Here is a 17,024-nt window from a genome sequence, read left to right on the forward strand (position 1 = left end):
AGAGGTTGTATCACCTGCAAAGCCCAAAATACTTGCTTATCTGGCCCTTTACAAAAACACTTTGCTGACCTCCAGCATAGGAGGTTATTACCACCCATGTGTGCTTTGCTACTTGCCAACAGGTGAAGGCAAAGTACCAGGTAAATCTCTTATTTACACCCAGGCAGTCTGCTAAATGTTGCATGACAGGCCAAACCACACAGCTGAGTGGTTTGGGTGTCTGGACTGAAAGAGTTTTTCATTTTTTATCCCCGAAGTACCCCATGGGCATCAGGTTCACGTCTAAAGGGACAAACGAGGCTTGACACCGGGGCTAGCCCTGGGATACGGCTCCAACACACCTAGGCAATTTTTATAATCATGTGCCTCTTTGCCGAGCCTATCTAGAATGTTCCGCGGCGTTAATCTGGCTCACCGACTCACACCAGCAGGAAGACAAAGAAATCCAGGCCCAGGCCTGGTACTCACTATGTGAAGCTGGAGGAAATCACCGAGGCCCGGAGCACTGTCGATCCGCACCAAGATGCCATCCTTCACGGTGGTGCTGAAGCCCACGGCGAGGCGGTCAGAGCGCGTGCTGGGCCGATCATTGGCCGGCCAGGTGTAGAGGATGAGGCCTCCGCTTTTCCCAAAGATGTACGTAGCGCCAGCTGTGAAAGCAAGGAGAGAGGGGGCCATCAGGGCATGCATCGTGCATCTGCAGCTGCAGGCACACTGCGGAGGCTCTGCACAGACCGCTGCGGAGAGGAGACAGCCCCCACATGCCGGTATTTGCTTACTGAGAGGGATGGCAACCAAAGCCTCGCAAGGCGGCTGTCACCCCAAATTGAAGATGCAGGCAAAATGAATTAATAACAAAGCAGATGTTAGCAAGAGGCATCCCGAACATCTTCAGTTCCTGTGTATAATGGCGGACGGCAAATAACATGCCTTGTCTGAGAGCATGGGTACGTGGTGACAGACAACTTGCCCCATTTCCTCAACAGCAGAGTTAATTTTCCATTTCGGCTAGGACAGGCATGAGAGAGAAAACTAGTTCCCCCCATCTCTTAGCTCTCAGAACATTCTGGCCTGTGGGGCCAGGAGCAGCTCCGGGAATGCCTCACAAGACGTAAGGTGTAAGTCCAAAGCCATCATTCTTTTCACACCTGGACCTGCGAGCACCCCCACAGAAAAGAAGGCTGGAGCCTGAGAAAACCAAGTTCTGCCTTGGCCTAGTTCACTATTATGTTGCTGTAAAATATGTGATAAAAATTAATTCCAGAAGCCTTTTAAAAATTAATTTACTTCCATAGTGATGGTATTTATCTGGTATTATGTAACAGCTTCCCTCTCTTTTCCAAACTCAATTTCAAAAAGGGAGTATAGAAGACATAGAAAAAAAAAAATCTCACAGTGATGAATTTGGAACATAAGTGGTATTGCCACTTATGAATAGTGGATTTATCAGTGTTTTTAGTATTTACCATCTTTTCACTCTTTTTACAAAGCCAGGGATTAGTAAGAATATATTAATTTAAAAATACGTAGAAAACAAACAGGAAGAAAAATAAAGAAAATATTTGCATCTCATAAGTTTTAAAAGTCTGTTTTTAAAAATAGGTTTTAAAATCTAAATTTGGAGGAAACCATTTAGATTTGGTACCCAGAACAGACTACATCATTGTAGTTTCTATGGCTATATGTATGTTACCCATAGTGAGTACTTCCATATGTTACTCATCTCAAAGTTCAAAGAATATTTAGCAGATTTTCTTCTGTGTTCCGACTGCACATGGTCCAATCCTTGAAACTATTTTAAAGCAGCATTAGATAAGCATTCAGATTTCTTCAACTTCACTAAAAATCTCCAGCACTGGTTCACATTTAGTTTACAGGGAATATTGGATTGAATTATGTTGTGTGAAGAAAAAATGAGTTATGCAGCTTATTTAGAAATAATAAAGTCAACTGCTATGAGGCTAGAATTAGGAGTATATGTCATATGTCATCCTTATTTTAAGCACTAAGCCACATTATACTCTGAGGCATATAGAATCTAATTTGTCCTTTTTGAAAGGTCACTATTCTAGTCTCTCCAATATGCTCAGTTTGTATATTACATGTAGTATAACATTATCTTCCTTTTATGAATGTCTCAATCCTAAGGGGATAGTGTCTGAAAAGACCTCCACAGTCATCTGGAGAATTTGGGATTGTGGTATGGAAAGTTTATGATTAATGCTATATGTAAAACAATATCTGTTCCTCACCATCCACAGATACCCTTAATGCTTCTTAAACTTAGAAATGTGGACATAATGATTTACCCTTGATATCTATCCATCTGTGAAGAATTTAAATAATTCCCTTTCCTGTAGATGATTACAAATGTCATTGCCACCCTCTTTATTCTTTATTTGGAAAACTGAAGGTTACTCAGTGATCAATGTATAGAATCACCAAAAATGCAAATCAGCCTGTGACATTTTGTGGCAATTTATAAAATCTTACCCTATTTTATCCTAAATATATAGTGGATTCTGCTACAGAGATAAATCCATACTCTATCAGGAAATAATTTTATCACTTTGTTACAAAAAGAGCAAGTCCAAAGTTGATAACAGCAACACCTATGTGTGGTGTTTTACACTTTAAAAAACCCTTTCAAATTCATTAGCTGGATCTTCACAACAGTTCTATGGGATATTTCATTTGTTAACAATGTTTGGAAATAGAGACCCAAGCATCTGACTTACATAAATGGCACCTCTTTAAGTCTCCAGCTTTCCCTCCTGCTTCCAAAAGCCTGTCCTCACCATATGCCAATTATAGCTTAATAAAATTATTCAATAAACTATACCAGTGATGCAAAGTTGACTATACTTTATTCTTTTCACATGTTCCTATAAGACCAAAATGGAATGAAAACAAAGCCATAGCCCCCAAACCTGGCATATTTTCAAAAGCTAGTCTGGTCTTCTAACCATACAAATAAATTTACAAACCTTCTATTCTGCTCATATTTTTTATCCACTGACTGTTCAGTAATTCTCAATATAAAGAATATAAAAAGGAAGAACATTTTAAAAGATAAATACACAATTTCTTATATATAGTGGTTAGGAGGTCATCATGGCTTTAATTTTTAAATAAACAAAGAACAAAACCTCACTATGATAATCTCAAGGTAGATCAAAAATCAGCCTTAAAAATTATTTTGCTTGCTTTTGTTGTTCTGAATTTAGGATGCCGCTATGTTAGATAATTCTAACTTTGTAGATGAAAAGGGCAAAAAAGTACAAAGTCCTTAGCATATTGGCTTATTCTGCCATGTGGAAATAAATCTAAAAATGTGTCTCCTTGGTATCGGCTTTCCTAGTAAGGGTAAATAAAGACCCTGAATGCTCCCATAGTTCAATGTTGGCTTTAAAGGAAGTTAATTAATATTTACAACTTTCTATTCTGAAAACCTGTTATTTTTTTCCCCTCTTTAGTTAGCTTTGCTATCTTGCATGTGCACTTTCTGTTAATTTTAATATAAAATGCCTAGAGTCCTAGGGGGAACATGGACTTATTTTCCTTTACATTTTCAAATTAAAAAGTTAATTTTGTTATTTTAAAATGTGGATTACAAATCAACATTTGGGGAACATCCTAAGAACTGTAAGAACCCTCCTTAATCCATTAAAGATTTTCATTTCCAAGCCATGCAATACCACATCACATGCTTTCTCCCCTGAGCCTAGTTTCTCTGACTGTTGGTTTCTCGCTGTGCTAAGTATACTGGTGTGAAGATCATACTCCATTTATTAACAATCAGAACGATGAATTTCCTGCTTGCTAGCAAAAAGTGATCAATTCAACTGAAGAAAAACTGCTGTGGTGGCATTCTGACCATTCAACATTGCAGAATTTGCAAGTTTGGAAGCCGCCGAGATTGCTGAGTTCCACCAACAGAGTATTTCAGAAATGAAATCTCCACAATGTCACCATTAACCAAGATATGTATACACACCGTTTTCAAACAGTCAACGAATTTGACATGTTATTTAACACGCAACTTCTTTTGTCTCAAGAGCACCAAAAAAATGGGTTTGGCTTATTGTATTTTAATTAGCAAGCTATTTACTGTGATGGGGCTGATGGTGATTTTGGCAGAGCCAGGTATGTGAGGGTATGAATATGTATGTTTTGGGGTGTATTCTGTGTATGGAATTGGTTGGGGGGAAGAAGAGGGTAGGACAGGCTCCACTTAGATCATGAAGAAGTCCTGGGGAATAGCTTTATGTAGTTATACAACAAGCTGATTAAATAGATGATCGATGGTTTCTCAAGGACAATAAAAGATAAAATTTTTTCTAGGTCATACATTTCTCCAAGAAATAGTTCTTAAACCTGTGGTGCATATTACTGCTCATTTTACTAAAATTTAATATAATTATTGATGGCAACTTAACATGTCCTTATTTAGACCATTTGGATAATTATTACTATTGTAGCTTTGACTTCTTAACCTCATGGTCCTGCCATTATGACACTGTTTTCTATTCTTATATCCAAGTAGCATATTATTTCTTTTTGGCAATTACCAATAGAAATAGAATCATAGACTATTTAGGATTTATATTTGATATAAAAATAATATATACATACATATGTGTATGCATATACATATGTGTATGTGTGTGTAAGAAATAAGGCAAGTTTAGTTAGAAAACATAGTAAACTACCTGGAATTAATTTATTATTTTTCCATCAAATAATTACAGATAAAAGGCTCCAGAAATTCATCTAAATGTAATGTTGCTTGTTTATTTATGCTTTTTAAAAAAGAAAGGAAATAAAGCAAATCAGCTTTCCCTGAAATAGTTTTTGGTTGGTGTTAAAATGGAACAATGCAAGCATGTCCCAGGGGAGACCTGAGAAAATTAAATTTAAAGAGAACTAGATAATTTACTCATGGACAAATATAGCATGTAGAATAATAAGTTAAATAATAAAATAAATATAATTCTTGCTGTGCAAACCATATGGTAGGTAAACCAGGGTAAGAAACAAAGAGTCAAACTCTTCTTCCAGTGCTCTTTGAACATTACCTGAGAACTTAGTATAAAATCTCATGACACCAAGGTAATATATCTGTCTTCCTCTATTATTCAGGCCCCTCATTCCTCATTTCTGTTGTATTACTCTTTCATCAACCTTATCCACATTTGTGTTCTTTACTGTGAGTTGGTAAATCCTTTTGGAAAATAAATGGACTATCAATGACAAAATATATCACGCCTGTAGATGCAGTTATTGCTACTGACTTAAAACTATCTTTTATTCAGATCAATTAACCAGATAGCTAACAAAACCAAAATGGAAAGACTTGGAAATGACACATAACTCTCCTAGCAAATGGAGACATAAAACTCAAGGATCTCAAAATGACTGATGGTCTAAAAAAAGAAAAAAAGTTTCTCAATTTCTTTTACTCAGTTTGCTCTATGGTTCCTCTTACACAAACCCCTGGCTGTTTCAGGGAGTATTCATCACAGCAGGACCTTCTATGTTCATAGCACTGAATGGTTTTCAGATTGTTTCTTTGGGAGTATCTCATTTGCTGCCTCTTCCCCCAGTACCGACTGAAGTGTCAATGGCAAACATTTTCGTTCGAATAAAACAGAAAATAAAGACTCAGGAGATTAAGTGACTGGACCTGGTGTTAAGTGGTGAAGCTGAGAGTAGAATCAGTGCAACCCTTCCTTGACTCTGCCCTCTTCTAGCTATCCTGTGGGCCCATAGCATGAAGCTTCCCGAAAGGAATCCCTGGGGACCAGGAGCTCCACAAGAAGGAGGAAGTGAATAGTGGATAGGAAACTATCAACAAAACCTCTGCACTACAGAGGAAGCCTCTAGGGAGCACAAAGTAAGTGATACACATTTTACAAACAGTCCTGCAATGCATTTATTGAATGGATGGTTTATTATGATCTATTTTTGTCGACTCTGAATTTTTTGAAATAAACACCAAAACTGATGATAAAGAAGCCTTAAATAAAGCAAAACTGAAGGGACTGAATGCTAGGAGAGAAATTTCATCTATTTTAAAGAACATCCTTTATCTTTGGCAAAGAAATGATCAAATTTACTGCTCAGCTAACTGAGAAACTGACACCACCACCTAAGAGTCAAATATATAATCAGGGAGAGCCAAGCCCCATTTCTTAAACAGTGCTAAGGCAAGGTGAGGGTTCCCTCAATCTGGGGCCATTTTTTCCTCTTTCTTGAAAGAAGAATGATTAAAACCAAAGGGCATTAAGCCAGGAAACACAGAGGCAACATTTCAGAGCACATTCCAGTATTCTGGAAGAAAAATTGCAACTCAAAGACTTCCTAGCAGAACCAATACTCGTTCAGTTTGGTACAAAAATCTGTTTGGTGATACCGGAACTCAAACTTGCGCACAGGGTGAATTATATATATTGAATCCAATGTCAAAGCTTCCATAGAAGCTGGTGGGAGAAAAATACAAAACCAATAAAATTCTACCTATTAACCTATTTTTTTAGAAATAAAAAAGTATACTGCTATTTAGTTCTGGTAGTAAGTATCATAAAAAAGAACCATGCTTCATGGATGATTACATGAACAAGCCCTATTTTGGCAAAGATGCTTGGTTGGACCTTTTCATGGGAATGTTATAATGAATTTTCCAGGGGATCTTAAGAGAGGCCAAATAATTATGCTATTTCCAAAACTGATACCAACAATTGTGATGGCCTCCTGTTATGATTTCTTATCACACCTGTACTCCCCCAAATTCCGAGTAAAATAAAATCACAGTTTCTGGGCACATTCATGACTGCTGACAAACACATGACATTTTCTGAGTCTTAGAGAATGACATTTTTAGAAACACATTACACCAAAAATTTTTTTACAAAGTTATTTTTACTCATCATATTCCAGGTCTCTTCCACTGGGAAAAAATTGATTAGTGATAGAGCTTACAAGTGTTTTCCATATTGAAAGTGATCTAAAAATAAAGCTTCCAGGGATACATTTAAATTCCCCTTGCTTAAAAAAGAAGTTTCAAAAACTCATTGTTATTGTTGTTGTTGTTTGTTTGGGGCAATTAATTTTTTCACAAATCTTTGTGCTTAACAGTACTAGTTATAATACTAATGTTAATACTAATATTAATGCTTCTGCTAACTATATGTATGAATCATTTATTATATAATACACTATAATACAGTATTTCAAATTCCTATACCTTTTACTTTAGATATCTTTGATGTATTAGTTTGTTAGGGCTACCATAAAAAGGTAACACAAACTGGGTGGCTTGAACAAAAGAAATTTATTTCCTACAAGTTTGGAGGCTAGAATTCTGATATTAACGTGTCAGCAAGGTTGATTTTTTCAAAAATGGCTGTTTTCTCCCTGTGTCATCACATGGCCTCCTCTCTTTACCCGTCTATAATTTCTTCTTCTTAAAAGGACACCAGTCATAGTGGATTAGCAACCCTGCCTCCTCCCCTCCACCCCCGCGAAGACCTCATTTTAATTTATATACCTCTTTAGAGACCCTATCTCTAATTACAGTGACATTATAAGATATTAGGGGTTACGACTTCAACATACGAATTTTGGGGACACACAATTCGGCCCATAACAGTTACTTTCCCACTTTTAAAGATGAAGGAAGCTGTAGATTGAGGTGAAATAACTTTTTAAGATCTAGTAGAATCAGGGATTCAATTGAGATCTACCTAACTCAACAACCTACATTCTTTTCATTATGCCAAGCTGTATTGCTAACATGCTCACCTTTTACCTTTACCTGTGTACCTGAGTGAAGAGATGGCAATGAAGATGAGAAGGACAATGGCTTCCTAACATGTGCCCAAAAAGCAAAGCAAAACAAAACAAAAGAAAACTGCAAACAAGATGGAAACTCAATGCTCTCACGATAGAAATGACAATATAGGGGTGATCATTTTATTTTCTTTAAATGACAGTAGCTTAATATGAGCTTGTTCTCTGCCAAGTGTATAAAGCAAGGTCAGACAATAGGCTGCCCTGCATTAATTACACCACACTCCTAAAAATCTAAATTCTGTCGGGATGGACTCTATATGAGGTTTATTTCAGAGAATATCTCACAGCCAATTTAATTTAACTTTCATAACCAAGCTTGTTTCTTATATAGCAAAACAAAGTAAGTCCTAGGAAATTGCACAGTGTTCAGGTTTGAGGAAATAAATATTAAGTTTTATTGTCAAACAAAATGAAAATCCAGAACCCTTCTGTACCATGAGCTCCTGGAGGACAGGGCTGTTTAATTTCTCTCTCTAGCAACACTGAATGCTCAGGAAATAAATGCTGTTGAGTTAATCAATAAAACCTGGCTCTCACTTATACTTTCATATCTTCACACTGTCATTCAGGTATCTGCCCATTAATCCTTCTCAGCTTTTTGTCATTTCATCTCAATGTGGAAATACTTTATAAATGCTCATCAATTAGGGTTCACAACACTTTCCAGGTGGAGAACAGAGCTTCCAATTTATAAAAGAAAGTTAACCACAAATACATTTGAATAATTTTTCTTTGGTGAATTTTTGGCAGGCTCAGAGAAGAAAAGCACACCTATCTTTCATCAAATTGTTTTATGTTACCCCTCAGTTCCTAAATCACATGGCAAACTGTTTTTAGTAATATTCGTACATATATATATGAATACATATATATGCATACACACATATATATATGAATACATCATAGATTTAACCTAATAAGAATATACAGTAGAAAAGCAATGCAATCTATTTAAGAATAGTCATAACTATTTTACATATCATTGGGCAAAGACCATATATACATTTGTCCTTAGGCAAAGTATAAATGAATGAAAAGAAAAATAAAATTGATCATTTTATAATTACTCATCAGACTTTTCTGTAGCTTTTTTTTAGAAACTCATTCCTTCTGATGACATCTCATGGGACATAGAATAAAAGGGAGGTTCAGGGTGCATTCATCTGCTTCCTTTTACTCTTTTAATTCCACAGCTTTGAAATACCTTCCCTAATAAGAGCAATCAAGGGATTTCTAAGTACCGAATATTCTCTGAAAAAGAAATACAGATGAAGAGCAGTTGCTTATTTCTAGTGCTTTGATTTAAATGCTGGATTTATATGGACTTCACACTTTCAAGGAACCAGGGACTATAAACATGACTTTGGTGTATTTGTGGCTCTAATTCATAAAACATGATTTTCCTGGAAAAGTTAGCTAATATTTTTAAGGGTATTGACTCTTACTTCTATGAGATACATCCTTAATCATAGAACCCATGTCAGAATTAAGCAAAAGGAAGAAATTTCAACTATTATGGTCCCTTCTCCTATTCTGTAACAATCATTTAGCTTCGCCGTGCCTCGGTTTCTCCATTATTAAGAGGTGATGATACTTCTCTTACCTTCTCATCTCAAAAAGTGGCAGTAAGGATCAAAATAGCTATCATGTACACTATACAGAATTCTAGAAATAATTTAGTTTTTCTGTTTTATGGTGATCACCTCAAAGTGAAGAGATGCCTAAGTTTTGGTATCTGTAGAATTTAATTATTCCCTATTCAAGTACATCTTCCTCCTTTGTCTTGCAACAGTAAGCCCCTTCATATAGAAATGACTCTTTTATCCCATACCAATCATGTGATTTCAATGGAAACTGTTAAAAATCTTTAACAGATTTTGCCCCTTACATACAGCTGATTAGCTAAGGCGTGATAAATAAGCCCAAGTTGGACCAACTGGAGCATTTCACTGAATTATTATTATTATTTTTGTAACCTGGAAGAAGAGGAACACTCCATCAATTTCTCTGATGATAGAGTTATATTTTAAGTAGCACACAGCTGCCATGGCCACGTTTCCTACCATAGGAAAAAACTTAGAAAAAAAAAAAACCCTGACCCAAAGAGTGAAGTCAAACTGTTGAATCAAGAGTTGGACAGACATAGAAAAATCTCATCAGGACTTGGTTTTAATGGTCCGTGTTACAAAGTTGCAACTTTGTTTCATAGAAAATTCTTAATAGCTAACTTTTTGTCTAAGTGAGTTGAAATTTTCTTTCTTTCACAACTAGAAAAGTCTTTGACAGTAAAGAACCCCTGGGAACTATCACAGTGCCTGGAACACAAAGGGACACGTAAGTGTTTGTTAAAGAAACTGACAAAGGATGACTGAGATGATTAAGTGATAAGTTATCCAGAAATTTAACCTACAGAGCACATTCATATACATTTCAAATTGGAGCACTAGTAAAACTGATCATGTCCTTGTTGATAAAGAAATCCTTAATGATTTCTACAGAACAACATATATATATTATATATACCCCAATAATTAGAATATTAATGAAAAGAGACTGCTTTATATCAAGTCCTATAAACTACAGATGAAGCTTTACTCAGAAGAAAATGTCCTAAATAATAATAAAGGAAATGAACATAAATGAACTGAACTTTCAACTTATGGTATGATTATGAAAATAAATAAAACTAATAAGCTAGTATGTGATGATTAATAAAAGCTGGAATTTACCCAACATATTTAAAACAAATAATAGAAGAGTTTTAAAAAAAACCCAAAGCTTATACTTTAAAATGTCAAAGAAAGCATATAAAGCCCTGAAAAACCAAAAGTAAGAAAAATTAAAAGAGGAAAAAATATTATAGTAGAAATTATAAAGGGGATAAACATAGATATAGATAATATTAATATGTAAAAGACTATTTTATACAACTTTAGATAAATATATTTTAAAAATAGAAGAAATTGATCACTTCTAGGAAAACTATGATTTGCCAAAGGTTTCTAAGAAAAAGGAGATACACTCAGTAGACTAATGACCCAGAAACCATTGGAAAGGTGATTCAAATTGTACTATTTAAAAGATACAGATGGTACAAAAGATACTAGATGATTTTACAAGTAAGTTTTATTTAACTTTCAAAGAAAAGATCATTCCTAAGTTACTCAAATTATACCAGACCACAGGCAAGGTTAGAAATCTCCCCCAATTCATTTACAAGTTCAACATATTTGTAATACCAATACCTGATAAATATACAGCAAACAGAACAAAACACTAGACTAATTTCACTTATGAATACTGATTAAAGATTTTTTCTGAATATACTTCAATGGTACATTAAAAGAATAATATACCATTCCAGGAATATGAGAAATAGTGTATCTCAACATAAAGGTATCTATTAGCAAAGTTTTTTATATCACCTAATTAATGTAGAATTAGAATGTAATTTTATTTAGGACTTTAAAAACACTTGAAAAACTCAGCAGTCGTTCCTTCAAAAATTTTACTCAGAATAGGAATTGAAAAAAGCATTCTAAATATGATAGGGACTATTAAAAACAAACTGCAACATCATACTAAATAGTAAAATTATATAGCCTTTGCCATTAAAGTCAAGAGGATAGAGATGTTCATTATTGTGATATTATTCAACACCGTTTTATAAGTTCTTACTAAAACAATAAAGCAATAAAATGAAATAAGTTGTAACACATTGGGAAAGAATACAACATTTTTTAAAGATATGATTAAATACATACATCTCCTTAATAACTCATCTAAAAAGTTAAAACTAATGAGATCAATTGATAAGTTGGTCCAATATAAAATAAATACATAAAAATCAATAGCCTGTCACCATGGCATAGATGGTCAAATGATTTTTGACAAGAGTGCCAAGACCATTCAAAGGAGTAATGAGAATCTTTTCACAAATGATTCTGGAAAAAATATATATCCATATGCATAAAAAATGAAGTTGGATGCTTATAGCATATTCAAAAATTAATTCAAAATGGATGGATGACTTAACTGTAAGAGTTAAGAGTATAAAATTCTTAGAAGAGAACATAGGAGAAAAGCTTTATAATACTGAATTTGGAAAATTTTTTTTGAATATGACATCAAAAGAGCAGGCAACAGAAGAATAAAATAGATAAATTAAACTTTGAAAATGAAAAACTTGTGCATTAAAGTACACTATCAACAAAAAAAAGGTAAGCCACAAATGGGAGAAAATATTTGCAAATCATATATCCGATATGGGATTTATATCCAGAATATATAAACCACTCATACAACTCAACAACAAAACCCAGTTACAAAATGGGGAAAAGACTTGAATAGATATTTCTCCAAAGGTATACAAATGGCCAATAAGCTCATAGAAAGATATTTAACATCACTAATCATGAGGGAAATACAAATCAAAATCCTAATGAGTTATCACTTCATACTCAATAAAGTGGTTATTATCAAACTGACAGAAAATAAGTGTTGACAAGGATGTGGAGAAATTGAAACCCTTCTGCACTGTTGGTGATAATATAAAATGGTACAGCTCCTGTAACAAATGGTATGACAGTTTCTCAAACACTTCAATATATAATTATAATTACCATATTGTCCAGCAATTCTAAGTGCATAACAACAACAACAACAACAACAACAACAAAAAGGACAAGGACTCAACCAGATGCTGTATAGCCACATTGAAAGCAGCATTATTCACAGTAGCCTCAAAATGGTAACAACCCAAATGTACTGATGGAATAAATGGTTAAAATAAAATACTGGTAAATACACACAGTGGAGTCAGCTTTAAAAAGGAATGAAATTCTGATACTTACTACATGATGAAATTTGAAGACATTATGCTAAGTGAAGTAAGCCAAATACAAAAGGACAAATATCTCATGACTCCACTAATAGAAATAGAAAGAATAGTGGTTATTAGAAAAGAGGGGGATGGGAAGCAATTGTTTAATAGGCACAATTTCAGTTTGGGGTGATGAAAAAGCTTTGGAGATAGTGGTGATGGTTATACAACAGTGTGAATGTACTTAATGTTACTGAACTGTGTGCTTGAAAATGGTTAAAATGATAATTTTTTCATTTTGTATATTTTACTACAATAAAAAAAACCAAGAGCTTGTTTTAATAATAGTAACTACCAGGTTGAAACAAAAGAGAAATCCCACAATAGCAAAAATCTATAAAATATTTTAAAATAATACAACAAGAAGTTATACAAAGAAAAGCTAGATAAAGAAAAGTATAATTTTTGGAACACATAAAACATGTCCATATTTATGAAGATACACATTATGTTACTGAAGGAAAATATGAATACATCAATAAACATGTTAATCTTTACAACACCTCTAAACAGAATCTCAATTTTTTTTAAGTTCATAAAGAAAAATAAGTATGTAAGATTTGCCAAGAAATTTTTTTTTAAAGATTTTATTTATTTATTTGAGAGAGAGAGAATGAGAGAGAGCACATGAGAGGGGGAGGGTCAGAGGGAGAAGCGGGCTCCCTGCGGGACTCGATCCCGGGACTCCAGGATCATGACCTGAGCCGAAGGCAGTCGCTTAACCAACTGAGCCACCCAGGTGCCCCGCCAAGAAAATTTTAAAGGGAAGAATAAAGAAAGAAGACCAACTTTAGAAGACTTTAAAAGTTACTAAAAAGTGATTATGGTCAAAAAATCTATTCTCAGAAGCAAAAAAGAGCACTCAATCAGTAAATTTTTTTTTTTAATTTTTAAAAAGATTTCATTTAATTATTTGAAAGAGAGTGTGTTGCACAAACAGAAGTGAGGAGGGGAGGGGGTAGGGGCAGGGGGAGAAGCAGACTCCCCACCGAGCAGGGAGTCCAGGACCTTGGGATCATGACCTGAGTCAAATGACTACTTTGGTCAATGGGAAGGCATGACCTTATCTGTGCTTGAGGAAAAGAACTTTGGCTATGGTGTGGAGGATGGAAGGAGAAAAGTATATTCATGTGGCTCTAGGTGAAGGCCAGTGCCAAAGCCAGGACATGAGACAGGTGAGCTGAAGCCTGTATTAGTGAGAGGAAGGAATGGATCCTGAAGACGTGAAGAGTGAATGGATCTGGTGATCCATTTGATATTTGGGGAAGAGAAAAGAGAGGCACTGAAGTTGATCCAGAGTTTTCAAGTTTGGGCAACTAAAATTATGGATAGAAAAGGAAGCACTGCTTAGGGCATGAGAATGACAACTTAATTTTGGGGTCACTGACGTTCGTGTGCCTAAAAATAATGGTCAAGGGTTTGGTTAGAGCTCCAGGATTACCAAGAACCAATGCCATGGTTTTAGGGCCCAGGTGGGACTGTGCTATCGTGTCATCATAAAATGTGCTCAGATCCCACACAGTGATTTCCCAAGCACATATTATTGGGCACATGGAAGATCTGGAAGATTATGTAAAATTGATGTGCCCAAATAATACCCACTGAACATATAGCTCTTTGCCTTTTTCTCTGGGCTGGCTCCAGCTATAGAGAAGCATAGTTTGCATATGGTTGTAATGATAGGGCTTACGTAACATTGTATTTCTTTTCTATGATAGTTTTTGAACCTCTTTGTATTATCAGTTGTCATTTTAAATGGTTACATAATATTCCATGAAGTTGTGGGCTCTAACTTAGCACTCCTTTCTTGCTGAGAGCTTATGGTGTTTGTTTTGTCTGTGGGTATAACTTGGAGCAGGAAAGGCAATTTGATATAGTATTTGACTGTGCTTAATACACATTTCTGTTCTTCTGAATAAAATAAAATAAATCTCTTAGAGTATTAGGCCAGATGGTTTTGTTCTTCTTAAAACAAAGATAGTCTATAATCAAGAGTCACATAAGAGACCAAAATGGATCAAGGTCAACTCCTGGTTGTCAAAGCCATTTTTCATTATTCACTCAATAAAACTTTATCCCTCATCTTTTACCAATGGACAAACACAGCATTGCATTATTATATACTATTTGGGTAATCAGCTTCCAGTTTACTTTTTAAACCGATTTCCTCTGAAAACATTAACCACTCATTTTCTTAATATTTTATCCCCTTCAAAGCTTCAGCTTATAACTTCTATTTTTCTTCCTTTATTACTTTTAGCAAGACAATTGCCTTATATTAATACTTGGCGATTCTCATCTCTCCTGCTGAATTAAATGTATTTCAAACACATCCTCCATCTCTGTCTCTCTGTCTCCCCTCAACACCTCCCCACATCTCTTGAACGTATGTCTATGCTCCAGAACCTGATGACGAAAACAATTTTCTTACTCGTTCTTCACCATGCACCTTGTGGGAGGTGACTGCATTATTCCTATTTTAAAAACTGCTTTCTAGTCACCAGGTCCTGGAGCGAGGTACTTTCTATACATCTGGTCCTGGCCTTATGCTTCTATTCAAAAAGCCATGCTGCAAGTCCATAAAAACTAATTTCCCAGGCCCTCTTCTCAGTTCTAATATGATAAATTTAGCATTGATTCAACAGTACAGATATGACATTCTGCAAATCAACAGCAGTCATTTCCATCAAAGCTTAAAGATTTGTTATGATGGATATATTCAGACACACCAGTCTCTTTTTAGAAAATGCAATTTTATGGAAAAATACAAGATAATTGGTCTTTAGCTCGTGCAATAAACTTAGATAGCACCTGCCATATTTAAGTTAATACAGCGCTTCTCCCTGTTAGATGGGGCCTTCTGATTAACTCAAGCATGTGAAAAGATTCAGGCATTGCTCATGTGCGCTTAGATTGAACACTATTTTTTGATGTGGCTATTTTTTTTTTTACTGATGTGATACTTGTCCATCTACTATGTAAAGGAAATTGAAAGTTCTTTATTCAGCCATATATCCTGTCTATCCTTATCTCTTAAGCTCAGCTTTTGCCTCACATTGTGTCACATAGGTGGTAGGTTTTACTAGGTGCTGGAAGATTCTCCAAAGCAATGACCTAGTATTTGAAGCCTCGGTGTGAACACTGGGTCTGCTTCCCAGAGATCACATATTCATTACTCTCAAGGATTTATTCCCTTTCCCATTGTCCCCATTTCCTCCGATTCTAGCTGGCATGGTGCAGATCAAGAAACTCAAGAGGACAGGTTTGCTCCTTTTAATCTCCCTTAAACCAGCCGCAAGAACGAATCAGACTCACACGGCTGGAGCAGCAGAATGTAAAGTGCCGAGGCTGGCATTTCAATCTGTTTCTCCCATTTCCGGAGAAAGCCTGGATAACGAGGAGTGAAGAGTATCCTTCCAGGGGACAAATTTGAGCTCGAAGTGTCTACCTGCATTGAAGCAACCAGTGACCCAGAAGCACAGCTGATATGACTTCATCAGTAAGAGGGGAAGACACATGTTCTCTTACTGATCACAACTAGTGGTGATCCAATTTCCCTAATTTACCCATTCAACTTGATCCTTTAACATGTGTCCAAAGTTTTACTTTAAAGTGAACATTCTTCCCAAAGTCATAACCTTTGGAGAGAAGACCATGAACAAAAGGGGTATAAAGATATCTTGTGTTAACTATGTGAAAACTACAGCCATAAATCACACCACTATTTTTTAAATAATCCTCATTTCACAAAGATGATCTATAGGCCAAGCACCCATTGTAATGCTGAAGCTCGTTGCCCAGCAGGGGTTAGGGACTGCATGGACATGGGCATCATCAGATTGTAAGTTCGTTGCAGGTGATGGAGGTGTGATGTGCTTTGTGTCCCCATGATGGCTGAGTCCCTTGCTGGACACAGAAAATCATGTTGTATAAGAGCTGGAAGGAGAACCTGAGAGCCACCATTCAGTGTCCTTATTTATAGAGGCAAATACTGAGGCCAAAAGAGATTACAGAATTTGTCCAAGGTGACAGCTGATGAGTTTCATAGCCACAGAACTCTCTCCTGACTCCAGTCCAGTACCCTTCCTACATTCTTTCTGCTGCCTCTAAAGTAAGTGGTTTAAAAAATTGTTTATTGATCAATTTTAATTCATCCATTCAGACTTTATAGCACTTAAGGATACTGTCTGGGAAGTAAGAATCACCATGGGGCAGGTGTAGTGTGTGTGTATGTGAGAGAGAGGAAGGAAGGAAGGAAGGAAGGAAGGAAGGAAGGAAGGAAGGAAGG

The 17,024-nt window shown here is 35.6% G+C and overlaps 1 protein-coding gene across 1 annotated transcript in view; it reads right to left on the minus strand.

The window, feature by feature from the left end:
* The window catches only part of NRXN3 (neurexin 3), a 1,463,404-nt gene that overhangs the window by 350,659 nt on the left and 1,095,721 nt on the right, over positions 1 to 17,024 (minus strand). Inside the window, exon 12 of the mRNA XM_034993352.1 lies at positions 469 to 650. Coding sequence (XP_034849243.1) covers positions 469 to 650 — 182 coding nt within the window. The remainder of the gene's footprint in view (positions 1 to 468; positions 651 to 17,024) is intronic.

The sequence above is a fragment of the Mirounga leonina genome, unplaced genomic scaffold (assembly GCF_011800145.1).
Source record: "Mirounga leonina isolate KUSES-001 unplaced genomic scaffold, KU_Mleo_1.0 Mir_82, whole genome shotgun sequence".
NCBI classification, from domain to species: domain Eukaryota; kingdom Metazoa; phylum Chordata; class Mammalia; order Carnivora; family Phocidae; genus Mirounga; species Mirounga leonina.